Source organism: Fonsecaea multimorphosa (genome assembly GCF_000836435.1).
Source record: "Fonsecaea multimorphosa CBS 102226 unplaced genomic scaffold supercont1.16, whole genome shotgun sequence".
Classification (NCBI taxonomy): Eukaryota; Fungi; Ascomycota; class Eurotiomycetes; order Chaetothyriales; family Herpotrichiellaceae; genus Fonsecaea; species Fonsecaea multimorphosa.
This window is the reverse complement of record NW_015971650.1, coordinates 502,296-527,293: the sequence shown is the minus strand read 5'-3', so window position 1 is coordinate 527,293 and position 24,998 is coordinate 502,296. Positions and strand designations below refer to the sequence as shown.

The following is a 24,998-nucleotide window of genomic DNA, read 5'->3' as shown; positions in this document are numbered from 1 at the left end:
CCCCCTTGGTGGCCAACGAGCCAAAGAAAGTAGTTTGGGTTTTGAAGAAGGCAGAGAAGATGCCTCGAGGGAACTATCTCTAAGTGTCGTACAAGGGCAGGAGTAGCGAATGCAGGCAAACGAGTCGTAAGGATCGTGGGTGGTGCAGCTCGTCAAGAGAAGGCCGGGTTGAGGAGAGTGAGAGACTGGGATGTCGGTTGCACAGACAGCAGCCTCGTGACGGGATGGTGTCAAGTCAAACGGTCAACGGAGGATCATGACGGAGAAACTGCTCGCAGCAATAAGGTGACGCGGTTCAGCGTACAGCAGGTGTCGACGCCGGTGATGAAGGATAGGGATGCATGGAAGATGACCGTTGCTGTCAATGGGGAGTGGCGGGCTGTGAGAGAAACGAGAGTGCGTGGTGTCAAGATCGGTGCTCTGGGGGTGTTCGCAGAGAGTTCAGACGGTGATGATTCTTTCTGGGGACCAAAGGCTCACCAGGCTCAGCTAGCTACAGCCTACGAGTACGCGGCGAGTTTGAATGGGCCTCGCAGGGTCCAAGTAGTGGATTATTGGGTGTGCTCGAGCAAAATACCCAAAGTGTGTGCAGGGTGCACTCGACAGGCGTTAGCGGGCAGGTGGAGGGTGGGTGGTGCACCGTTCAGGAGACTTGAAGGCCCCCCGTTTAGTTAAAGGTGGCCGGGCTAGTGGGCGACGCACGCCCAAGTGCCCCGCTAAAAGGACCTACAGGCGCAATCGGGCGAGTGAGGTTGCGCAACTGGCCCGTGGACTTCAGTGGCTTTGTTGCAGCTAAACTCTTGTCCCTTCTTAGTCCCTGCTTGGATCGCATTTGTCGCATTTGATCGCTTGGATCGACTCGCACCACCGGGGCATTTTTAGCAGTCGCCTCCCATGGCGAAATGACTAGCGGGCGTAGCGTCAACACAGTCAGAAAATCTGCTGAAGCTGCTGCTCAGGGGGTTTGGGGGGGATGCGAGATGCGGTGCGCAATCACACTGTCCACCGCCATCACACCTTGTGAACAGTTCTGGGCTCAATCAATTGCAACCGCGGCAATCAGCAGTCTACCGAGTACACGACGGAAAAATACCTCTGAGAGTATGTGCTCCGCCCCCTCTTTTCACGGGCGCGTGGACACCAATCTGTGAAATGATAACCAGCTCACTCCTGTTAATATCTCTGTCTGGCTTACGACTACATCTTCTGGCATTGATGGGTCCGATCCTAAGTAGACCTACCTAGTAATCTTCAGGAAGTGTGTCACCACCATGGCAGATTGCTCCAGGCCGCGTGCAGAAGTCTACTGTTTCACTTGGCACACAGCCCCTGACTCCAGCTTGGGCCGCCTCAGCCTGGTCTGAAGCATAAGGCAAATATTATTACTGCTTCAACTTCCGAGGCTACCTAGGCGTGTAGTAGGTGCTTATGGGATTGAAATGGGGGCTGTCAAAAGTACTCTACACTGGCGGAAAGGCGAAGAAGCAATTTGGAAAATTTGGATTCATCTTCTCTCTATCCATTGTCCTGCCCAATTCCCCAATCCCAAAGACGCCACAAACCAAAAGCCCGTGGACATGTCCCCTGGGGTTCTTTCCGATGCCAGCAACTGCTCGTAACACGTCGTCGACAGTAATCTTCATGATGTTGATAACAATAATAATACACAAGCACTCGCGGGAACACAAAAGAGAAACCACCAACTCCTTTCCACCTTGAACTCCAGCAAACAAGTCGATACCAGCCTCCACAGTAGCAATAGTGATAACCAATAGTGATAAGAATGAGCCAGAGACCTTTTCAATAAGGGTTTTCAGCCATGTCGACATAATACTGAATCAAGTTCTTGTCCGACTCCTTCTTGAAGTACTTGTAGAATCTTTCTTCTGGTTTGACAAGGTCGTGAAGGTTGATGCAAAAGTTCATGACTGCTCTTTTGATGATAGATGTGTAGGTGGCAAGGAGGTGTACTGCAAAGGCGACGAGGCGATCCTCTTGGATCTCGTAAAGAGATTCATTGCAGTGAATAAGGCGGAAAAGGAGAGCATTAAGGATCTTCAGACCAAAGTCCATAATAATAGGGAGCCTGTTTGCAAAGCGAGGCTTTTCTGGGCCAAAATCCGACGCGAGGCTCTGGAGGCTGTTGTATAAAATAGTGTCCGTTGACTTTGGGGTAACAATAGGATCGTTGGTGGTAATGATATGCTCAATCTGTTCAAGAGTGTCGAGAACAGCATCGATTTCAGGGAGGATAGTCTGAGTTTGGGAGCAAAGGAGATAGGCACCGTCGTCGATGGCCGAAAGCACGGATGCGTAGGACGAGCTGTGGTTGCATCGCGCAATGAGAAGCGCCGACAGCGTCATGCCTGGCTGTGGTTCTGGCCAGTGTGGATATTGATGGTAGAGTTGGACCAAAGTTAGGAGAATGGTGTGCGTGTTATAGGCGGGGTGATTGAGGTTCGTGGTTCGTTTATCTCGAGATTCGGTGATCGTATCCAACGACACCATGTTTTTGATGAGAAGTTCAAAGAGCTCATTAAACTGTGATTGTTTGGTGATCAAAGCACCGGGGGTTTCTTCGATCAGTTTTTTCAGTCTGCGGTAGCCAAGAGCATCGAGATTGGACCGCCGAAGTGCCTCCATAGCCATTCCAAGGATCTTTTTCTCGGAGGCAAGACGATCTCTTTCGGGAGAACGCCGAGGTGATTTCTTCTTGCGTGGACGAATGACCATGGCATTTTCTTTGCCATCAGATTTGATCGTCTCATAGCTGGATTTGGGTACCGTCTCATAGCTTGACTTGGGCACACTCTCCGGTAGTGTGGTCATGGTCATGTCTTTGGAGACGGCGATGTCTTTGGAGACGATGATGTCTCTAGAGACGGTGATGTCTTTGGAAACGGAGGATGCCGACGTCACAGCACGGCCACGAGATTCAGGGCGCTGAGCCTGGACGCTGGTGACTGAAGGCATTGGAGTGGCAACGATGCGTCTCCTGACTGGTGCTGAGAGAAGGGCGGGTTTCTTTTCTGCATCATCCATAGTACCAAAGATTTTGATGTCTTCTGATGCTGATGATGATTTTGGGGGTTCCGGAGTCAGGCCACGTTGTTGGGACGACTCTTGAGATTGAGCCATGCGCTCTTTATTCTGTGCTTTGATGGATGCAAGTGCCGACTTTGGTCTTGGAACAGCATTGGCACGAGCGGCGGCGGCGGAGGATTTGTCGGGATTGTGTGGATCGGCTTTCAAAGCCTTTTGAGCATGGGTGTTGAGGTTGCCCATAATGGTGCGGGCACCTTTTGGGTCATATGAATGGAAGGTCCAGAAGACGGCACGGCTATTCTCGCGGACTTTGACCTGTCCATCTGTGAGGCCTTGGAATATGGCCTTTTCACAAGCAGGACCGTCTTTCTCACGGTCCATCTGAGAGCGATAGGTTTCGATGAGGGTGCGCAGCCACTCGGGGGCATAAGTGCGGGGAGGAATGCGGTTGTCTTTGAATGCAGCGCAGACATGATAGAAGAGCCGGGGGCTGTACCCAGCATGTTTGCAGATGTTGATGATGGTGTCATTGGCGTTTTTCTGCGCGACCGTCTTGGTCGAACCACAGATGGCAATGAGACCTGGAAGAAGAAGATCAAGTTGTGGCTGGATCTGAGTTTCGAGGTGTTTTGCAATGTTGGAGAGAGCGCGGCAGGCTTGAACAGACAAGGTGGTACGCTCAGTGCCGGCCGTGGTGACAATATGAGGTAGAACGGCTTTGACTTTCTGAACAAAGTCGTTGGGAATGGTGCTGTTGTCTTTGCGTTTCTCGAAGATGTCCGAGAGTTCAGCTAGGAGATCCTGGCGCTTTTTCCAGCTCTCCTCAGTCTCAGGAGTGGTCAATTCGTAGTGCAAGAAGGTGAGCACATCGGAATATGTCTTGCCGAGCATTTTGGCTCTAGCGCCTGCAATGGCAAAATAGACGGCCTTTCCGATAGCAGGGATGCCTGTGTCGACCTTTTTGACTGTCTGGTTGAATGTATTGGCGGTAGTGGCCTTGACTGTAAACAAGCAGGTCAGCAACTGAAGAACAACACAGCCAAACGACAACAGCAACGGCATACGCAAGGTCAGTTGGTTAAGGAGGAACGCCATCTTTTCTGACTTGCGAGATACCTGATGGTATTCTTGCACGACTTTGGAAGATGGAGAGGTGAAGTAAAGGGGGAGAAGAGCGATATAGAGCAGTGAACAGAGTAGAGCAACGGAACAGTGCAGTGAAGTGGTTTCAATCAATTGAACAGCGTACAGTAGCAATTGTAGTCTCTTGATTCTTGAATCTGGAGATGTGTCTGGGAGAAGGAGTCTTCAGGGATTCGGCAAGGGGGAAAGCTGGTTTTATGGGAAAATTTTCCACATACCTGATCACGCTGCAACAGTGTGGCGGAGCAATCTGCGACGGGTCCTCTGGTTGTACACGGGCATCGACGTGGGTTTCTGGGTTGAAAGAAAAAGGTTGTTCGAAGAGGATGCTGAAAGAATGAAGAAGACGGCGACGTCGTGGTTCGTGTTGATGTTTTGGCCCGAGCGACTCGTAGCGGGAAGTTAGAGCGGCGCCTCGGGTTGTTCTTGGCGCGGGGAGCCAATCAGAGCCAATCAGCGCCAATCAGAGCCCCGCCCCTCCTTCGGCCTTTCTCTGGAACGACAAACATCACACCAGCCAAGCAGCCTGACCAGCCTCCTCCTTGTACCGAATACAAAACCCAAATCCCCCCCTTGTCTCCATCCCTCCATCTCCATCTCCATCTCTCAAGCGAATAATATGGCAGAGCTACCTTTGGGAACTCCTCCCCAGAAGGACACGGCCGCTCCTGTCATTCCTCCACAGTTGCCCCATAAGCCCCTTCTGCGACTTCACCTCGACGACATTGGTCACCCAGCTGCCCAGGTGGCTTGCAGTTCCTTGGATGGGGGCCTGTATTTAACGAGAGCAATTGAGCATGTCGTTACGCACTTGTACAGGCCCTACGGCTTGAGTGAAATCCCCAAAGTCAGATCTGTCACGGTGGTCCTACGCCCCATGGGTGGAGTAGCGTACACCACTGGATTGCCACTGGATGACCTCCACAAGGAGATTCACCTGTCCCTCGACTATGTGCATGGCGTATTGTCACGAAATTCAGCAGGACTCCGCCACGAAATCGCCGGGGTGATCACGCACGAAATGGTTCACTGCTTCCAGGGCAATTGCCAAGGCACCGCGCCAGGCGGGCTCATTGAGGGCATTGCAGATTTCGTTCGATTAAAGGCCGGACTCTCGCCTCCGCATTGGAACAAGTCACCCGAGAACAGAGGGCAGAGATGGGACGAGGGCTACCAGAAGACCGCTTGGTTTCTGGACTGGCTCGAGGAATTACAAGGGCCGGGCACGGTCAGTCGAATGAACGAAACCATGCGGAAAGGGAGGTATCATGAGCACAGGTTTTGGAAGGACATCTTTGGGGAATCCGTGGATCAGCTTTGGGTCCGTTACAAGGCCACGTGGGGAATTGCAGTTCCGGCAAGTTCCCGTTCAATGGGTGGGGAGCAAAGTGGTGATGCTCCAGAGGCAGTGGATGTGGAGCGTCAAGAAGACAAGAAACAGGTTGTGGTTCAGGAGCAAAGAAAACCAAAGCAATTCGCTGCCTAGCATTTGTCATTGCGCCATGCACCACCCATTGGAATGGGACATTTTTGTGGGGTCACGTTTTGAATTTTGACAGATGTAGCGAGCCAGTATTTGATCGAAACATTGAAATGCGGGTGCACTTGAGCGGATCTTCGGCTGTGTGGCAGGGCGGGGAAACATTCTCAAGACTCGACAAAGACGCAAGAACAGCACGGAGCTTTGAAGCAGACATTGGACCAATGGGCGAGGTATTGATGCTAGGAGTTCTTGCAGTGGGCACGAGGCTGAAACCGGCGTCCGTAACATTGAGTGGGTATCAAACCTTATATCAAAACATCAGCATTTTGCGACCAACAGCAAAGAATAAGCAATGGTAAGGGGGAGTGGGGTCAGTAAAAAATTAGAGTGTTGTTGCATGGTTTTGTTCTTCACAGAGCAAACAATTTCTCGGGGTTAAAAATGGTTCATCATATTGGTAATTTTCAAGGAGGGAGAAAAGGATCATGGCTTACCCAAGGATCCTCGAGGCAGAAAAAGTCGTGGTCCAGCTTGTCAAGTCCGAAAAGTTCTGATGGGCATTCTGTGACAATCATGCTATTGCACCTATGTTGCATGTCTATTGCTCTAGCTGTAGCCGCCTCAAGCCTTTCATTTGCATGTGCACGCGCCGCACATCGTAAAAATTCAAGGAGCTCAATCGAAGAGACCACCGAAGCCTGGTACATGTTAACTTGGACTAGTTGATCTTTGTCGAAGGACTGTGACTCACCTTCATCGTCAGACTCTTCCTTCTCCTCTTCCTTTTCTTCTTCCTTGGCCGCTTCAGGCGCAGCCTCCTCGGTAGCGGCCGCAGCCACCGGTGCAGCGGCAGCGTATGCGTCAGGATTGGCGATGCGATCCTTGAGTTCATGAATGGCATCCCACTCGTAATCTATCTCAATGGCAGCTGCAATGACTTTCTTGTAGCCATTGACCAAGCTGTGAATGACGGATGGAAGAGTGGGGTAGTTGGCAGCAAGGGAAATGGTGGTGATAGTAGCGATGGCCGATGTAAGTGACTTGAGCAGCTGACTCTCTTCAATGTCCAACACATCAGGCGAGAAAGTCTGTCCTTCCTCATACACTTGTTGTACCTTCATACCGTAGGTGAAAGGGGAGATGTTCAACATGTTGAGCAGAGTGGCTTCGGAGGCACCGACTTTTGCGCCAGCCTCGACCAGCTTGAGATCAGTGGTAATTTCAATAGTACCACGAGCAATCTTGGTGGGGACACCGAGGGCCTGGAAGAAGGACGTCTTGCCGGGTTCCATGCCAGTGTTTCCAGCTGGGACATAGACATCTCCGGGAGCAATGGCACCAGCACGGGCAGGAGCTGCGACACGGTTCGAGAGGATCTTGTCGCGAATGGTTTTCAATTCACCGTTAGTGAAGATGAATCCAACGTTTCCTATAAACAGTCAGATCAATGTGTTCCCCTCTCTTTTTTCTTGTGGACTCTGAGCGCACGCACCCTTGACATGAGGCAGCAAACGTTCGTACTCTGGGCTGTCGGGGATGAAACCCTTGAGGGCTCGTCGGACCATGGTGTTCTTGCCCATCAAAACCACCGCTTCGCCGCGGAGGTTGTGTCGGATTTCGTGCATCTGTTGCGACGAGACATTGTCGACGCTGACCTGGCGAAATTGTTAATTGAGCTGGGCGATTGGTCTTTTCGGGAGGACTTGCGATGAAGATGGACTTGTACTCTTCGAGCAAGCCCTTGAGCTTGTCGAAGTAGACAGCTTTGGTACCTGATTTGCCCCCCATGACTTCTTACGGGATGAAGTTAGGATATTTAAGGGCAAACTGTTGCGATTGTGACGAGGGTGTTGTAGATGGTCAAAGTGCAACTTTTTGGGCGGCTCTGGGATTATTTCCTGAGTGCGGTTGGGTCACGTGCCAAGGTCTTGGCATCAACGGCGAAGCATTCTTTCAGAGAAAAGCACTGCCAAAATTCGACGGGTTTGTTCTCAAATTGAAGTATTCGTCCTCGCATGGTGTGAATTAATTCGGTCTGGCTCTGTGATGTGCTCATAGATCTCCATACAGCTATCCCAGTGGTGGCGGGCTTTTGTACGGGGAAGATTTCTACAATTACCAAAACCAGCCGTCCACCCACTTTTGGCAAAGACGCTTAAAAAGCAGCATTCAGTGTCTATGGTTCCCTGGCCATTTCAGAAGCTATGCTGCGTCCAGCCGGCGGACGGCCAACAACCGTTTTTGCTGGCAGCCTCAGGACCAGTCATAAACTCTCTCTCCTTGAAAGACGGATCACTTTTGAACCGCTGGCCCCCATCCGACCCAGAGGACGAAGAGTATGACGAAGCCAGTACCAACGGCCAGGAAACTAGGCCACCAAAGAGACGAAAGCTAGGAGAAGGAACTCGGGGGGAACTGGCCCATCAGGAGTCAGAAGACTCGATCGAAATCATCTCGGAGAGGAAAAAGGGTGAGCGACGGAAGCCCAAGGTAGAAAACACTACGCTACCGAACGTCTCTCATATCATTACTACCAGTGACGGAAAGACGGCCATCTGCGTCACAGGCGAAGATAAATCAGTCCTTGTGTTCGACGTACTGACGGGAGGAGTTTTGAACTTGAAGAGTCAGAGGTAGGTTCTGCCTGAGTGGGTGAGCTGGCTTGTGTTGCTTAGTTTTATTAGGTCAATGCCAAAGCGCATTTGCGCAATAGTCCTAACACCGGATGAGAAGAGTCTCCTACTGGGCGATAAATTTGGCGATGTCTATTTGTTGCCCTTAAATCCCACTGCGGGATGGACACCCCAGAAGCTTGCTCAGGACCAGCAACAGGCGACCTTCTCTCCCTCCGCTTCAGAGTTAACAGTGCATACAAAGGGCAATCTAGAAGCCCTTAAGCAACAGCGTCAGCAAAAGGCGGCTCAACCCAAGAAGGAGGGACCACAATTCGAATGCAAGTTGCTGCTAGGTCATGTGTCCCTCCTGACTGACGTCGCCATTACCGAAGTCCAATCGGGACTTAGGCGTCGCGAATACATTCTGACAGCGGATCGAGACGAGCACATTCGCGTGTCTCGGGGAGTATCACAAGCTCATATCATCGAGAACTATTGCTTCGGCCATCGTGAATTTGTGAGCAAGCTGTGCGTCGTGCCTTGGAATCCGGAGATACTTGTGACGGGGAGCGGTGAGCCTTCTGTGAAGGTCTACCACTGGCAGACTGGGGAACTGTTGGATCAGGAGCTCTTTCAAGGCGATGCGGGGAAAGACATAGTCAACTGCTTGGACTTGGAACGTGGTGGACGTTCGCTGGATTCTTTGGCAGTGTCTAATATCTGGCCTGTCCATTACACCGTGTCAGGCAACTCACCACGTTCACGCCAGCCCCCGCATTTGCTTCTGGTTGCCCTTGAAGGGTAAGTGATGGACCGAGACTTCTTGGGCTGCAGCTAAATGCGTTACTAGGCTTCCGATGCTTCTGAGCTACAGTATTACACAAGAGGGTCGCTTGAGGCATCATCAGACCTTGACGTTAGGAGGCAACGTGTTGGACGTTACCATCGGACCAGCATTGTGGGAAATTGTCGTCAGTATTGATACGATACATAGACCAGGCTCTATCCGGGTGTTGAGGCCCGAGGAGACGCCAGCAGGAGATGCGTTTGAGACGTTTGAACTATTCTCCAACATACCCACCAACGAAGGAAGCCCAAGAAATCAACCGGAGGGTGCTTTTGAAGCGGACTTGCGATGGGAGAGATCGAGCCTTGCCATGCTTCTAAATACTTCGGCTCTGGACTGCGGGAGGGGTACGTTGCCATCAGAAGGCCACGCAAAGGACAAAGGGGCATACAGTGCTGCAGGAGAGCTGCTGTATGGCCTGGAGAATCTCCGGAAGAAAAGAGGCCAAGCTGGAGCGGAGGCTGAGGAAGAGGAAGGCCGAGAGGGTATCCCAGCAGACGCAGAAGGGATGTCGTGAGCAATATTGTTCCCTCATAGCAATCACTCGTGTCCTCTCTCGAACAAGAGTGAGGCTGCAACGAGAATTCAATAGGAAGACGACTGGTCTAGCTTGCTAGGTAGGTACCTACCTGGGTAGGGACGTAGGTGGGTAAATTGGTGCTCCCTACACAGACGCAGCCTTGCAGCAGAGCGGAAGATCGGGATCTGCAAGGCTGGGGAAAACCTCGGCGCAGTTAGACCGAACAAAATAAATGCCCCTCCACACAGCATCATTGACTTTTGCGAATACGAACCGCAGGGTGGCTTGTAGGCTCCCTTCAACCAAATACGGCTCAGTGTTGGAGAAGTAATTGCGCTGTATTGCTACAGCTTTCACGAAGATGAAGAAGTCTTGGCCGTCTCTGAAGAATGACCGACTCCTTCGAGCCGCACGAGGTGCGTGAGACTGATCACACACCATTCACACCCGAGCAGCACGACAACCCCGGAGTTGCCCTCCCACTGAAACAGATGTACAGGAGAAAAAGTTGACAGGCCGCCGATATGGGTGATGAGACAAGGTACGCTATGACTGCTGCTGCTGCTGCTGCTGCTTTGGCGGTCAATGCACACGCGCCTCCCTAACTCCTTCTACTTCAATTCCATCCCCGATCTGAGCTCTGTTTATTCTCCACCCGCCATCTTTCCTCTCTCTTTCTATTTCCCAGCTTCTGCTGACATTCTGCCTCCCGCCTTGACAAACCAACAGCCGGCCGCTATCTTCCCGAGTACCACCAAGCCAAAGGCAAACACGACTTCTTCGAATGCTGCCGCTCCCCCGAGATCGCCTCGACGTTGACGCTGCAACCGATCGACCGCTACGACGGGCTCATCGATGCGGCCATCATCTTCTCCGACATCCTTGTCATCCCGCAGGCCATGGGCATGGAGGTGCTGATGGTCGACGGCGTGGGGCCCAAATTCCCCAACCCGCTCCGCAGCCCCGCGGACAAACAGTACCAGGAGATTGTGAAGAGGGAGGTCGATGTGAAGAAGGAGCTGGATTACGTGTACAAGGCCATCACAATGACGCGGGAGAAGTTGGCCGGGCGGGTGCCGCTGTTTGGGTTCTGCGGCGCGCCCTGGACGCTGCTTTGTTACATGGTGGAGGGAGGCGGGACGAAACTGTTCAGGGAAGCAAAGACGTGGGTCTACAAGTATCCGGAAGAGAGCAAGGTGCTCTTGATAAAGATGGCCGCGATTTGCGTCGAGTACCTCGCGTTACAGGTGGCTGCGGGGGCACAGATTGTGCAAGTCTTCGACTCGTGGGCGGGGGAGTTGTCACCGGCGTCGTTCAAGGAAATCTGTCTGCCGTCACTCGGCTATATCGCAGAGAACCTGCCCAAGCGGCTAAGGGAGATGGGCGAAGATGTCGTTCCTATGGTCGTGTTCGCAAAGGGCGCATGGTACGCTCTAGACGACCTATGCGGTTTGGGTTATGATGTTGTGGGGTTGGACTGGTTGCACGATCCCAAGGAGGCAGTCAAGATCGCGAGAGGGAGAGTCACTCTGCAGGGTAATGCTGATCCGGGAGTGCTCTACGGGAGCCGTGAAGCCATCACGAAAGTGGTCGAGAACATGGTCGAGGGGTTTGGAGGAGGAAAGGAACGATGGATCGCCAATTTGGGGCATGGCGTGACCCCAGGCGTGAATCCGGATGATTTGAAGTTCTTCTTTGAGGAGATCCACAGGTGTACTCGGTAGCTGTACTGCATAGAAAGCAGTAGTGAAAAAAAAGGACACATACCTCGCAAAGCAAGCAAGTGGTTGAATTGAAGTTCGCTGCATATCATTGCTCCCCAATATCCTCGTTCCTAGGTAGGTAGCAACTTTTAGTATCAGCAAATACAAACAAAAGATTCCTCCTCTGCACACGCCAAAAGAAACGAAATAGAAAAAATCTCCCAAAGGACCCCCGAAGGGGGAGAGAGATGAAGAGAAACGTACCAAACGTGAGGCTTCTCCGCTATAAACCTCGCCATCAACCCTTTACATTCTTCGTTCTCGAGCACCACGACCTCGACCCCTCTCTGCTTGAGGTACGCCTCGCCGCCGACGAAGGTCTTGTTCTCGCCAATGACCACCCGCGCGACTTTGTACAGGATGCAGGCCCCCGTGCACATGTCGCAAGGGGACAGCGTCGTGTACATGGTCGACCCGGCGTAGGCGGATGCGGGCAGGCGGCCGGAGTTTTCGAGCGCGGAGATTTCGCCCTTCAATAGGTAGATCAGGAATCAGGATTAGAGCAGGCAGAGAAGGGTGGAAAAGAAAAAAAGGGGACGGAGGGAGGGTGAAGGTTGTATACTGTCTCGCTGCGCTGCGCTTCGCTCAACAGGATCAGGTCATATATACGTACGTGTAATGTTGCGCTCCCCTTCTGCACGCGCATGTTGTGGCCTCTGCCGAGTATCTTGCCGTCTTTGGAGACGAGGCATGCTCCTGTTCCTCTCATGTCTCAAAATTAACAACTCTCGTCTTTTCTTTTCGTCTTGCTCTCTATCTTCATCTTTTTGGACTTTCTGCGTCCCCGTCGTGGCCATTCTGTGGCATCGAGTGTGGAGTGTGTGTACCAAACAGCACAGCAACACAACCCAACCCAACGCAAATACCTTATCTTGGAGAAGCAAAAAAAAAAAAAATAGCAAGGCGTGAATGCCGTACCTATCGGGACGCCTCCCTCCGCGAAACCCTGTCGAGCCTCTTCCACGGCGGCGAGGAAGCCGGCGTCTGTTTCGGACATTGTGGGCGTAAATGCGCCTTGGTGCGACGAGAGAGAAAGAGAGAAACGACAGAGGGAAAGGATATGGAATAGGATATCTATTTTACGAGGGTTGTTCGCACAAGTGACCAAGAGAGAAAGAGACCAGGGCGTGGGTAGGCGTGGGGATATGTAAAGGCTTGGGCTAGTGATTGGGAGCTGGGGATGTCCGCTTGGGATATCAGCCTTGCCTCGCGCTCCTCCGATCGGATATCCAGAGCATTCCTTGGGTAGGTATATATACACGGCGAGAAACTCTTAGATGTGGTGATTGTGAACAGACTCTACAGGCTTGAACCATGTCATCGTGTACTTCTATAGAAAATCTTCTCCTCCTCCTGCTGCTATGCTAACCTTGGAGGAAATCTCCCGCCGCCTTCCTCCACGACATGAGCACTTTCAACTCCTCGCCCCCATACCCTCCCTCGATGTCGTCTTTGATATCGAATGCCCCTTCCGGCATGATGGCGTATGCTCGTCCTAGAGTGGTAACCAGTGTTAGAACTTGCGACCTCGGCCCCCCAAAAATTACTATTTGATGAGATAGCAGGACAAAGACGATAAAAATATGTTATCGTGAACAACCCAAGAAAAAACATGTAAGAGGACGGAGAGAAAAATCTTAATTACTTACCATGCACCGTCTCATCCAGGGCGATCCTCCCCACCGCCTGCGCACAAGTCTCCTTTTTCGCAAACGTGATCCCCTTGCCGTCCTGGATGCCCATGCTTTCCATGGCTTTCAGGATTGGTGCCGTCATGGGCGTCTTGACGGCCCAGGGGGCGACCAAGTTGACGCGCACGCCCAGCTCGTCGCGGGCCCGGCGGCGCAGGGCGCGGAAGAGGCCCCGCGTGCCGAATTTGGAAGTCGTGTAGACGATGGAGTGGTCGTCGTCGAGGTAGCCTGCTAGGGAGGAGATGAATATCAGAGTTCCCTTTGCGGTGGTGGCAGCAGCGGCAGAGGACGAAGGTGGATGTTGAGGCCTGAGTTGAAAGTAATGCAGCGCCAGGGCGGCGGAGTAGTACGAGCCCTTGAGATTGATGTCGATGCACCGGAGTGAGGGTGCTACCGGCCGTTCGATCGTCTCCAGCGTCACTTCCTCCCGGCTGATGCTGGATTTGACCTGGTCGATGAGATTTTCCAGCGGATCGATAGCGGCAAAGGTAGTCACCACGTCGAGGGCCTTTGCAGGCGAAAAGGAGATTGCCTTTTGAAATGCCGCCGTTTGACTGTCCCAATCGCTCACATCGCAGTGGACGTACTGAACGTGCTGGCCTGCCTTGATGAGGGTCTCGTCGTCCAGCGGAGGCTGCACATCGGCAATGGTCACGTAGGCGCCGTGTGAGGCGAACAGTTGTGCCGTTTCCAGCCCCAGACCTGATGCTCCTCCGGTCACCAGCACGCACTTGTCCTTGAGACCCGCGAGGTCGACGGGAGGCAGGGGGCAGGTCATGGTCGAACACGGTACGAGGTGTTGATAGACAAACAAAGAGGGTTTAGTAGGGGCTTATTGTTCATGGATCATTGTTGTAGAAGAGCCAACTCCTCGTATGTCTTCGTTGTTTCATTTGTTACATATATGTAGCGTTCCCAGGGCTGGAACCCGTTTTCAGCTCGTAGCATCTCATGGACGACGTTGGACCGCCATATCAGGCCACCCCACACTTAAGGCCCGAAGTTTGAACAGACCAAGTGGTGCAAGGTTTTCTCGGCGCAAACGGTGGGCTTGTTGATGATCGCTTCGGTGCTATGCATCGAGCTGAATGGTCAAATGCCACAACGACAAGCCAAATGCCAAATCCTTGGCAGGACTGTCGCTACCCGAGGGCTCGGCCATATCTCATTAAAAAACCAATGAAAACATGCAGGGTGGCAGGTTGCGCCTGACTGCCATCGCCATCGATGATTCAGCTATCCGTTTGCAGTACTGCGTATCTCACTTATCTGGAAACGCATGGTATTGGTGGCGGCGTTTGAAGAGAAAGAAGATCTCGTATAGCTGATTTATTTTAGGTAGATAAGACATGGTCCTCACGAGATGCTCCTCGAGCTTCTCCAGCTTCTCGAATTAGTAATTCTCATCACACCCTTGAGGCTCACATGAAAGCCATAATAAAAGCGACGCGGCAACGTCGCCGACGTACTGGAGAGGACACGAAGGAGGACACGAAGGAGGATACGAGAGTGGGCGAGTCGATCGATATGGTTTGAGCAAAATTCCATGCCCGCCCTGGATGAGGAACAATAGAAAGACACCTTCCCTGGTAGAGGTGAGACGCACGCAACGGTCAAGGTATGAGGAGCAGTATCAGCCCCGCGGGAATATGTAAAAGGCCGTCATGGCGAATGTGCATTGTGGATCTGCGCTATCAATCGTCCTCGGTGATGAAATCCTTCTTCGTCGCTGCGCCGTGACGGCTACCAGCAGAGCTTTTCTCCAGCTTCATTTCGCCTTATGGGCTTTCTTTGCCTTCTCATGCCGCTCAGCCATTTGCAACATCCTAAACAGGTCATTCACACCAATCTTCATAGTCGCAGATCGAACCACTGCTGCATCCCTGCTCACTGGCCCGGTAACGGCCAAGTCTTCAAGAGACAGGGAGAGCCCCACGGGAACCTTCTTGGGGTTTTTGATGCCGTACTTGCTTCGGATTTCCTGATTGAAATGGTCAGTAATAGGATACGATAGGTGGAAATGCTATCATCTCACCACGCTGTCGGCGTCAGCGACACCCTGGAACTTCCGGTCTTCGCCAAATTTGGCTCTCCAGACCGACAGACGTGCCCCCGTCCCCGCCGGATGATCGCGATCGATGCCGATGACAGTTCGTATGCCACCCTTAGTGGACTCGATGTATTCTCGCGCGAGGAGTTCTTGAGCTAGTGTGGCCGGCCCTGCCACCGCTTCCCCCACCAGAATTGCGTATGTAGACTTCTTGTGGCTTGAGAAAGTGAAGTCGGGACGGCGCTCAGTCTGGCCCTCGCCGCCCCCGGACGCATACTCGATAGAGCTGGTTTCTGCAAGGTCCTCAAGGGGCACAAGGAATGAAGCAAAAAAGGCAACAGAGGCGTCTTTATGGTGGCGTGCCCGCTGCACGAAACGCGTCACGCGGTTCTCGAAGAATTGGACGATGTGATCGTGTTTGAAGGTATCCATCCTGAGTGCAAGGGTTTCGTGGTCGCTAGGATTGTTGTATCTGTCGCTTACAAGTCAGCAATGATTCGGTCTTAGGGGGTTCAGCCTTGGAGGTCAAAGTCGTGTACCTCAGCTTCGCTTACCAAATCTGTCTCGCTGCGCACGATCTGCTGGAATCTCTGTACTGCTCCAGAGGAAGGAAGAACTCGATTCGGTCGGGTCGTTTGCCAGCTCGAATGGCGGAGCGAAAGCACGAATTGTTGCAGCTTGGTCTCGTATTGCTCTTCAGCAGTTGAGGATGAAGCTTCTTCGGCTGATGCTGGATTTTTGCCATGTACAAGGAGCGACTCAGAGTCGGCGTTGAAGGTGACGAGTGACATTGTGTTGCCGTTCATGGCTGAGCGATCCGCAGCGCCTTTCTCGTCGCGACTCTGTTGAAGCGCAGAGACCCAAGGGCAGCCGTGGTGCGATCGCGACTCCATAATCACGCACCGAGTTCAATCATCGGGAATGGATTCATTTATATATATTTTTTTGTTTTTATTGTTTGACATTGTGAGTGAGAGGGTGGTAGGATGAATGAACATTCCAGATATATATACTGTCTGCGAAAACATTTGAGGCTGTGGGTTAGACTGGAAACACCGCTAAAGCAGCGACAGTCTGTGTATAGCACAGTCTGGCACCGAACAAATGCTTCCCCGGAATAGCGACAAGGCGAGCACCAGATCAGATGTAGAGATACCGCTGTGTCCAATACTCCAAGGACATCTAAGCAGTTCAAACACTGCACCCCAGTTCCTTGTGTCCCTAAAGGGCCAATATAAGCTATAAGCGAGATTGATTTATTGGTTAGCCAAAAGAAGCTTACTTTAGCTCCCGTATTGATTGCAATTCAGGAACAATAACAAGTCACAGTCACCAACTACGACAGAACTTTGTGTAGCAGGACCATCGTTGGTCGACGGCAGATTCAGAACAAGGAATTCTCAAACGTAAGCGATCTTCATTCACATGGGTATTACCTATCTATCCCGGCATAAGACATATCTTGTCTTGTTCGCCTGCACGCCTGTTCTCCAGCATCTAAACCACCATCCGCTAAACAGCAGCCAGACCTCTTTGCTAGCACGAAGTCTTCGACAGTTTGTTCCAGAAATGGACAAAGACATCGAATTGGAAAGCTAAAAGCACAGAAAGATCAAGTCCAGGCACAAAGTCCACAGCTGTCGACGATACTGTTCTTCATCGTAAAGTGCATGTTCTAAGGCCATGATGAAACCCGATCTGCAACGGTCATCTCATCGACGAAGCTGTGAACATGAAAGAGATATGGAAGATTGTGAATTAGAAAGCCATGCCCGAGCCAGGCCCTAGTTTCGAGGGACCAGCAGGAGAGTTGCGCTTCTCCCTCGCGTTGCTCGCAGAGTTGCTCCTGGGTCGATTTGCTCCGGCCATTGGTGGCGGGCCACCGCGAACACCGTACGGTCCAGGGGACATACTTCGACCCGGCGGTCCCATTCTTGGGCCTGGAGACATCGATCTCGGTCCCTGATTGAATCCTGGGCTCATCGGTCGCCGCATTCCAGCCGGACTCATTGGCCTTCCCATCGGGCTCATTGATCGCCCTGCGGGACTCATCGGTCTCCCTGCAGGGCTCATGGGGCGTTGAGGGCCCATGGCAGCCCGTGGGCCACCAGCTGGAGACATAGGGCGGGACCCCGGACCCCCGGGTGGTGGTGGTGGCCGAGCATATTGGTTGAGATGAGATGGTTTAGGCTTGGATGGTTTGGCAGCTAGGCATGTTCGAGGAACCACACCTTGTTGAGATCGATCAAGTCGGATGCAGAGCGCCTAGGACTCACGTTAGTTCAGCTGTCCAATGCAACACAAGTACTGACACTTACCCATCCATCATCATACTCGTGCAGTAGGCGAACCAGTTGGCCGTTCTTCAACTCCAGTTCGTCGTCCATAGAAGGTGTGAAATCCATGAGGACTCGGTAAACGTTACCCTGAGGCGATTCGGATCCCGGATTGGTGGCGGAGGACAGAGCTGGAGAAGCGGGTGCTGAAGAAGCTGGAGAAGCCTGCTTTGGCGCGGGCTGGATAGCGGGAACAGGAACAGGAACGGGAGCTGGGGCCGGGACAGGAGCAGGAGCAGGTACAGAGGCTGGGACAGAGACGGGTTCCGGGGCCGTGGCCGGGGCCGGGGCCGGAGCTGGTGCTGCAGCTGAAGGAGGGGCAATAGAGGCGGTAACCGGCTTTCGAGCCGGAGCGGCAGTTGGTCCTTCGCGAAGAGCAGGGGTCGCCTTGGGTTCGGTGATCGGTGCGGGCGCGGCGGCGGCGGCAGCAGCAGCAGCAGCAGCAGCAACACCAGTGACAGCGATGACAGGAGCGACTGGTGCTGATTTCAAACTGGACGTAGAGCTACTAACCAAGCCTAGACCAGCAGTTGCTTTCTCGGGGTCTGCAAATGGGTTCTGAGGATCAGCAAATGGGTTGTTCGGATTGTCATCCTGAGACTGGCGGGTTGGACTTGGGCCTCGAAGGCGAGTCGGGCTTGGACCGCGTGGTTGAGGCGAGGGACTCAAGTTTCGAGCAGGGCCGGCAGCAGGGGCAGAATTCGATTCTCCAATGGTAGTGAGTAGGTTGCCGGCGCTGAGTCTGCTCTTAGAAGACGATCCCATGAATTCGGGCAACATTCGAGAAACAGGCCTTAGACTTATTCGCGGGGCAGTTGAGCTGATGGGCGGACTCCTCGTGGCCATCTCAGTGCTGCTCATGCCAGAACCAGGATTGCGTTTCTCATTGTCTCCGATAGCTTGTGCTTCACGCTCACGCCTCTTCTTCCCGAGCAGCCACAGCAGGAAGACGGCGACAAGGCCAACGATGGCGATGACGGCAATGGCGATACCTGCTTTCGCACCTGTTGAGATGCCAGAACTCGAGCTTGACGAGGAATCGGGGGTTGTGGTAGCCGCCGCTACTGCGCCGCTATCGGTGTTTGACCCGGAGGAGAATGCGGTTGCAGAGGCATTGTCTCTTGTCGTCGGCGCAACCAGGGGACTAGCAGTGGTCGGTGCAACACTCTCCGTCGAGGCACCGGACGATGTGGGAGAAGATGAGCCTGCAGAAGTGGCGGTTGCACTAGGGCTGGATTCCTGTGAAGTTGTCGCGGTGGCAGAAGCATCGTCACCAGTCAGAGTGGTATAGCCTCCAATGACACCCGTAAAGGTTGGCTCTGCCGTGACATAAACAACGGAATAAACAGTGCCTCCATCCGTGATGGAATCTTGACGCCTGGCCAGCTCCACCACCTTGTCGTGAAAGTTCATCTTCATCTTTGCAGAGTTCACGGTTCGCAGCACTCGGCTTGATGAATGTGTACGTGACAACTCTGCAAAGCTGCTCGGGGCGGATTCTTGATCGTCGCCCGGTAGGTCAAGGGGTATCGAACAGGACTGCGCTGTTTGTTGTGACTGTTTGTTTCGAGGACCACAGTGGACAAAGGAGTATGTCACAGCGCTGCTGGAATCGTTTGAGGGAGTGACTCGGCGAGGGTGGAAGGGTAAAGGAGCGGCCGGTGATGAATTGTCGATAAAGGAGGGGCGACAATGCACACGCAGTGAATAATGGGATGAATGAAGGGGAGGGAAAGAATTGAAAGGCTGTCAACAATGGACTTTGCGACGTCGACGAGCTCCAAGCAGAAGAGGTGAGAGGGAGAAGAAGAAGCGAAAGCGTGGAGAGAGCGCAGGAGCGGCAGAGTAGCAGTGACGCCGTGGTGAGATAAGAGAGGACACGAGGGAAAGTGCTTTGACTGAAGCTGTGGTGGCTGTTTCAGTTCATGGGTGCATTTGCGCCAGGGCATGGCATGGGCGAGGGATGGAACGGATTGATTAAACGCAGGCGGGCAGGGATCCCTAGAAGACTTGATTGGTGTGCCTGGATTTAGGCCTCATTAGCTCAAGCCACCCTAACGCCTCTCTACGCCCGGGGCCCTAATGCAGTTTAGGCGGCCCTGTACCTGCAGCTCTAGCGGGAGATGAGCGAGATTGCTCCTTTTTTCAACCAAAGCCACCACAGCGCCAGGTCGCACAAGATTGACACTTGTCACTGGGAGTTGCCGCATGTGCCTTTTCGATTCAATTGTCTATCATTTTGGCAGTTTCAACGACTATTGGCTAGTAGCTATTTGTGAAAGAGAGTTCATCGGTACGAAGAGCTGGGACCTGTGGCGGCGGCCGGGCCTTGTATCTACTCTTATGTACCTCAACAGTCACCAGTGGCCACAAGAAACATCAAAGAAGCTTCAGCAGGCGAGATTTGCCGACAAGGAACAACAAGATGAACGCTCCCTCCACTGGATCAGCACCCAATATTTCCATCAATTCCCTCGTCGGCCATGAGATTGTCCGTTTGTCCACATGCAAATCGCTCCGCTCCCGTCCCACCCACCAAATAGAATGCCTCCACGTTGTAATTCGATCTCTGTCAGATTGCAATGATAATAATTGTCTTGTTATTCGGTAGGCCTTGTCTTCGATCTCCGTCCTGCAATCGATCATCTGTCGATCAGTCTCGCCGTTGTTGCAACGCATCGAGTGAAATGCCGCCATAAGCGCCTGCTTTGAGGACTGACCACCAATGTGCCGTCTTTGGATAAGATCTTTGAGGATTAGGTCGCTTTTCCCCTCAAGATCTGGCAAAAATGGTCCTCGGCTGCCGTCCCTCGCAACGTCACTATCATCTTCCAATGACAGATCTCAAATCATGCCGCATCGCTGCTTTGGCAGTCAATCTCCTTGTCTTCTCATAGCACACCGTTTTGGAGACGAAGTCAATGGCGGCCTCAGGAGCCCCAGGTAGAAGGGCATGCCACGGTTTGGCCGGGTACCTCTGAAATCGCATCTTACCCCAATCACGACATGCTTCTGCAGAGGGCCAACTGTCCTCATCGGGCGTCCCCAGAGTCGTAAGGATGGACCTGATCAGACTCAGCTCGCTCCCCAAGGGACCAGCGTCGAACAATGGATGGTGGCCGTCCTTCACGATTTCTGCGACAACACAGCCCGCTGCCCACATGTCCAAGGAGGTGTCGTACGAGTGGTCACCAAATAGGATCTCTGGTGGGCGATAGCAAGTCGTACCAACGTCAGTGATCTTGGAATCCGCCGGTTCTGAGTCCTTGTCACCTGGAGACCATGCGATGCCGAAATCGATCAGGTAGACTGGTCCGGTCATCGACTTTAGTAAGATATTCGACGGCTTCACGTCTCTATGGACCATGCCCAGTGCGTGAATATGTTCTAAGGCTTGGAAGAGTCCGTCGTACACCATACTTGCCTGCTTCTTGTCCAATCTGCCGGACCTGAGCAGGTTCTCCAGATCCTGCCTGAGGAAAGGGAAGACAAGGATGAATTTCCCTCCCGATTCGTGAATGGTGTCTAGGAGAGGCACCACATGCTCATGACGCGCCTTGACCAACATCCGAGCTTCTCGTTCTGAGTTATGCGGCGGAGACATCATTGCTGGATGAGTAACTTTCAAGGCCACTATTCGAACTGGGGCATTGTTGTCCTTTGCTTGCGCTTTGAAAATGGTCGCCGTTTGCCCGTCTGTATGGTAAGTTGCGAATTGGTAAGCTCCAAAGCTGGGGCCGTCATGGTTCAATATCTCGGGTTCTTGTGGGAGCTCTGACTCGTCCGACTGCGGTGCATTGAGTGTATGTGAGGCTTGTAAGGCTTCTCGCAGCTGTCGTTGGTACTCTTCCTGGCCCGGTCAGCGGTGAATATCTAGGATCTTTTGAGACGCCGGCATACTGGAGAAGAAGCTGACTGCAGGATTTCGCTCTCTAGATCTCTCGCCTTATTGCGAGCTGCGTCTCCATCATTGCCTGCTGAAGTGAAGGCATTCGTCCTGCTTGAGGTTAGATAAGATACCAGCACTGCCTGCTATTCTTACAGAGCCACAATATTGCTCAGTCTTTCGGTGAAACTGATCTCCACGGGCATGGTGATCTATGCGCGAGGGAAGCCAGTGATCAGTGCCGGAAAATCACCCTGTCGATGGTGTGACAGTTCATCATTCACGCAGCCACAGGTAAGTCTATCTACCCGGCCAGCGAGAAGGATCGTGTGTCAGCCATGCAGCTTTCAATCACAGCAGCGCTCCGTAGTGGGTTGCAGAGACGGATCCTGGATCTTTTGAGTAGGTCCGAGACAGGCGATTGTATAAGGAACTGACAAGCCTGTGACAATTATTCTCCGAAGCGAAATGTGGAGAGAGAAAAGGCCTCGTCGTCGGTTCTTAGCGGTTCCTATTACTGGTCCCTAGGATATACGTACCTGGCCTCGCTGGGTGCAGTATGTAATCGCGACCCGCCAAATACCGAAGAGCTTCCAGACCATTTCCTTCTTCTCTGCTTCATCCAACGGTGCCGACTCCACACACTCTTCCGATTTCTTGTCTTGTATCTGCCATGCCACTTTGTCTTGGTATAAATCTGGGTTTGTTCACTTGAATAGAGCGTGTTTAATGCTTGGATCATCTATACACAATGTCCAATACGGATCTCCAGCGGACCGAATATCTAAATCTTCTGGTAAGACTGGCCCTCAAAGACCCGTGAGCCTCCGACTGTAGAGAAACTCACCATCTGTTTGCGCCAGGCCTCGTTGCAGCCGGAGCAAGCCGTAAACATCCTCAATGACCGCGTCACTCTCATCACAAAGATCAACAATGACATTGCCGATTGGCTTCAGGTCGGTCGTTTTTCGTCTGCCACTTGGAATGCGACATTGACACTCGCTCAGGAACGTCGGAAGTTAGAGGAAGCCTACGTCGCGGGTCTACGGAAGCTTGCGCGAAGGCCGCAACAGGATGGAGCTGTTGCTCTTGGGTATGCACTGTCCCGGTCGATTGTCTACGCTTGCTAAATGCGACGCACAGCATCTTTCAGATGCCCTGGCAGCGCATCGTCTCCGGTACTGAGAACCTCGCGGCGTCCCACGAAACCCTTGCGACCAAGATCGAAACCGACGTCGAGACCCCCTTGCGCAATTGGGCGACACGTAACAAAGCAATGCATAGCTTGAACACCGCGCAGGGGAACCTGAACACGATTGCCAAGGACCTGTCCAGCGCTCAGAGAAAGGCTGCAAAAGGTGGAAGAAGGGCCGACACAGCCAGCACAACAGTGGAAGATGCCTCACGTCAGTGGGAAGCTCAAGCACCTTATGTCTTTGAACAGTTACAAGTGGTGGATGAGTTGCGAGTCAACCTTCTGCGAGACGTCCTCACACAGTTCCAGACACACGAGGTGGACTGCGTCGAAAAGAACAAGGTCAGCGCCGAGTCATGTCTGAACGCATTGCTCAACGTTGAGACGGCCGACGAAATCAACACATTTGCAGCCAGGGCCGTCACCGGAGGACCACCTCCTGGTCCTCTGCGAAGGCTCAGCTCAGCGACGGCCGGTGGAAGACCGACCAGCTCCTCACTCCGCGCTCCACCAACGCCGCCGCCGCCCCGAGGCACGTCTGATCAACGCTCAAATTCTTTCGCCGGCCAAGACAGACTGGCGCCCTGTGAGTTCGATCAGCTTGTTATTGGACTGATACTGACTTGTCGTAGTGCCCGACACGCCGCACAAAGAGAAGAGCAAACTGGGCGGTCTCAAGCGTCTCGGTACTGTCATGAATAGAAGGAAGAGCACCGTTCCACCAGTGCCTTCTTCCACGGAAGAAAAGAGGAGAACACGGTTTGTGCCGTTCAGAAGAGGAGATTCATCACGAAGCTTCCAGGATCTGGAAGAGTCAGGACAAGATCTTACGCCAGCTGCAACTCAGGACCGACCAACATCTTCGGTCTCCCAAGATCGACGGCAAGAAGTTCCCATCCGCGACATGTCCGAGCCACCGCTGCCTCTGCCCTTGACAAATGGAACTACCCAGTCACAAAGTCCTTTAGAATCACAACCGTCTGTCGCTCCCACTCAACCTGGCCTCGCGGACAACATCAGCACCCCACAACCTCAGTGGAGCAATAACCCCTACCAACAAGCGGCGTTCCAACAGCCACCTGTCGCTGAGACCATGAACCCCATCAACCAGGCGCAGCAAGAGGCAGCCTTGGCTTCAGGCCCAGCAGACGAGTCGGGCCGGAATTTCATGATTCGGGATAAGCCAATTGAAGAAGACGAAAGCGAGGCTCAATTGGCGATGAATAACATGGCCAACCAGCTACGTTCCCAAGCACAAAATGCCGGCATTAATCGTGTCCAAGGCAGTGTAAGAGGACGAAGAGACGTGCGAAACACGATGTACATCCCGAGCAGCTCGGAGGCACTACCGCACACAGCTCGCGCTCCTGCGCCCATGGCGATACCAGAAAACGCCACCTCGCCCGAGAATACCCTCGCATCCCCTCTGCAACGACCAGCAGTAGTCGCAGCTTTGCATGACGACCACGCTGCAATGGGCTCCGACACGGCCTCAATGCACTCATCCCGAAGTCTGGCCGGCCCAAGCCCACATCCAGACTTGCACGAGCCGGGCCTCAATGCTTCTGTGATCGAAACTGTACACTCCTGGTTTACCGAAGCCGGCATCAGCAGGTCCTTCGTCCTCGGGGAAGTGGCACTCGCATGCAACCCGACCGGCCTTGACGATGCAGACACCGAAACGATCCGGATCCAACATTTCGAAGTGCTCGACAAAGTTGCCGCGAACCCCATATTCATAAGCCAGATCAAGTCGTCTGAAGACTCGACAGCTCAAGCTGAGGAACGAGCCGGCTGTTATTCTGTGCAGGCCTCGTCGTTGAGAAGACCGACGCCTATGATCTGCTTGAAGTACCAACTGCACATGGAAGAGAGCAATCTGGCTCAGTACAGTCCAGTATTGATCACACCAGCGTGGCAAATCGTCGAGGGACAAGTGAGCGTGATTGTGTTGTACAGCCTCAATCCTGTCTTTGGAAACGAGCCAGTGACACTCCGCAATGTGCAGATCAGCGTGAGTCTCGATACGACCGGCGAAGGGACCGGCAAAGCAATGTCTGCCATGATGGCGCCAACCCAAGGTGCGAGTTTCCGTCGCAAGACATCGTCGGTAGTGTGGCGCATGAACGAGTTCACCATCAAGCCCGAACAAGAGCGCCTCCTGGTACGGTTCATGACCCAAGGCGGCCTCGCGAAGAAGGGGGGCGTCGAGGTGAAATTCGAGATTTCTGGACGAACGGCCAGCGGTGTTGGCGTGGAGAAGCTCGTTGCCAAAGAAAGCGATCCCTTTGCCGATGATGGAGGCGCGGTTGAGAGCTGGGAGACGGTGCCGACCAGGTCGAAGTTGGTCAGTGGTCGGTATACCGCCTGCTGATGAGTCCTCCCTATCAGAAGGACAGGAGTGGTATAGCTGCTAGAGAAGGG

At 53.1% G+C, this 24,998-nt stretch overlaps 11 protein-coding genes across 11 annotated transcripts; 4 read left to right on the top strand and 7 right to left on the bottom strand.

Moving 5' to 3' along the window:
• Nucleotides 1-1,800: 1,800 nt before the first annotated feature.
• On the bottom strand, nt 1,801-4,140 carry Z520_07843 (uncharacterized protein; the record flags this gene model as incomplete). Its single annotated transcript, XM_016778340.1, has 1 exon — nt 1,801-4,140. The coding sequence occupies one exon, from the start codon at nt 4,138-4,140 to the stop codon at nt 1,801-1,803; it is 2,340 nt and encodes a 779-aa protein (XP_016630700.1).
• Nucleotides 4,141-4,807: 667 nt separating this feature from the next.
• On the top strand, nt 4,808-5,674 carry Z520_07842 (uncharacterized protein; the record flags this gene model as incomplete). Its single annotated transcript, XM_016778339.1, has 1 exon — nt 4,808-5,674. The coding sequence occupies one exon, from the start codon at nt 4,808-4,810 to the stop codon at nt 5,672-5,674; it is 867 nt and encodes a 288-aa protein (XP_016630699.1).
• Nucleotides 5,675-6,346: 672 nt separating this feature from the next.
• Z520_07841 (60S acidic ribosomal protein P0) lies at nt 6,347-7,459 on the bottom strand (the record flags this gene model as incomplete). Its single annotated transcript, XM_016778338.1, has 4 exons — nt 6,347-6,369; nt 6,423-7,100; nt 7,164-7,321; nt 7,398-7,459. 4 exons carry the CDS (start codon nt 7,457-7,459, stop codon nt 6,347-6,349), a joined length of 921 nt encoding a protein of 306 aa, XP_016630698.1.
• Nucleotides 7,460-7,849: 390 nt separating this feature from the next.
• On the top strand, nt 7,850-9,650 carry Z520_07840 (uncharacterized protein; the record flags this gene model as incomplete). The annotated part of the gene is made up of 3 exons (XM_016778337.1): nt 7,850-8,304; nt 8,356-9,087; nt 9,137-9,650. The coding sequence occupies 3 exons, from the start codon at nt 7,850-7,852 to the stop codon at nt 9,648-9,650; spliced, it is 1,701 nt and encodes a 566-aa protein (XP_016630697.1).
• Nucleotides 9,651-10,042: 392 nt separating this feature from the next.
• On the top strand, nt 10,043-11,377 carry Z520_07839 (uncharacterized protein; the record flags this gene model as incomplete). Its single annotated transcript, XM_016778336.1, has 2 exons — nt 10,043-10,073; nt 10,383-11,377. 2 exons carry the CDS (start codon nt 10,043-10,045, stop codon nt 11,375-11,377), a joined length of 1,026 nt encoding a protein of 341 aa, XP_016630696.1.
• A 1,403-nt stretch (nt 11,378-12,780) lies between these two features.
• On the bottom strand, nt 12,781-13,885 carry Z520_07838 (uncharacterized protein; the record flags this gene model as incomplete). Its single annotated transcript, XM_016778335.1, has 2 exons — nt 12,781-12,911; nt 13,066-13,885. 2 exons carry the CDS (start codon nt 13,883-13,885, stop codon nt 12,781-12,783), a joined length of 951 nt encoding a protein of 316 aa, XP_016630695.1.
• A 990-nt stretch (nt 13,886-14,875) lies between these two features.
• Nucleotides 14,876-15,589, bottom strand: Z520_07837 (uncharacterized protein; the record flags this gene model as incomplete). The annotated part of the gene is made up of 2 exons (XM_016778334.1): nt 14,876-15,088; nt 15,143-15,589. 2 exons carry the CDS (start codon nt 15,587-15,589, stop codon nt 14,876-14,878), a joined length of 660 nt encoding a protein of 219 aa, XP_016630694.1.
• Nucleotides 15,590-15,614: 25 nt separating this feature from the next.
• Nucleotides 15,615-15,963, bottom strand: Z520_07836 (uncharacterized protein; the record flags this gene model as incomplete). Its single annotated transcript, XM_016778333.1, has 2 exons — nt 15,615-15,629; nt 15,712-15,963. The coding sequence occupies 2 exons, from the start codon at nt 15,961-15,963 to the stop codon at nt 15,615-15,617; spliced, it is 267 nt and encodes an 88-aa protein (XP_016630693.1).
• A 952-nt stretch (nt 15,964-16,915) lies between these two features.
• Nucleotides 16,916-18,912, bottom strand: Z520_07835 (uncharacterized protein; the record flags this gene model as incomplete). Its single annotated transcript, XM_016778332.1, has 2 exons — nt 16,916-17,422; nt 17,476-18,912. 2 exons carry the CDS (start codon nt 18,910-18,912, stop codon nt 16,916-16,918), a joined length of 1,944 nt encoding a protein of 647 aa, XP_016630692.1.
• A 1,405-nt stretch (nt 18,913-20,317) lies between these two features.
• Nucleotides 20,318-21,585, bottom strand: Z520_07834 (uncharacterized protein; the record flags this gene model as incomplete). Its single annotated transcript, XM_016778331.1, has 3 exons — nt 20,318-21,343; nt 21,394-21,490; nt 21,536-21,585. The coding sequence occupies 3 exons, from the start codon at nt 21,583-21,585 to the stop codon at nt 20,318-20,320; spliced, it is 1,173 nt and encodes a 390-aa protein (XP_016630691.1).
• A 545-nt stretch (nt 21,586-22,130) lies between these two features.
• Z520_07833 (uncharacterized protein) lies at nt 22,131-24,948 on the top strand (the record flags this gene model as incomplete). The annotated part of the gene is made up of 5 exons (XM_016778330.1): nt 22,131-22,175; nt 22,243-22,335; nt 22,387-22,472; nt 22,523-23,160; nt 23,207-24,948. The coding sequence occupies 5 exons, from the start codon at nt 22,131-22,133 to the stop codon at nt 24,946-24,948; spliced, it is 2,604 nt and encodes an 867-aa protein (XP_016630690.1).
• Nucleotides 24,949-24,998: the final 50 nt, after the last annotated feature.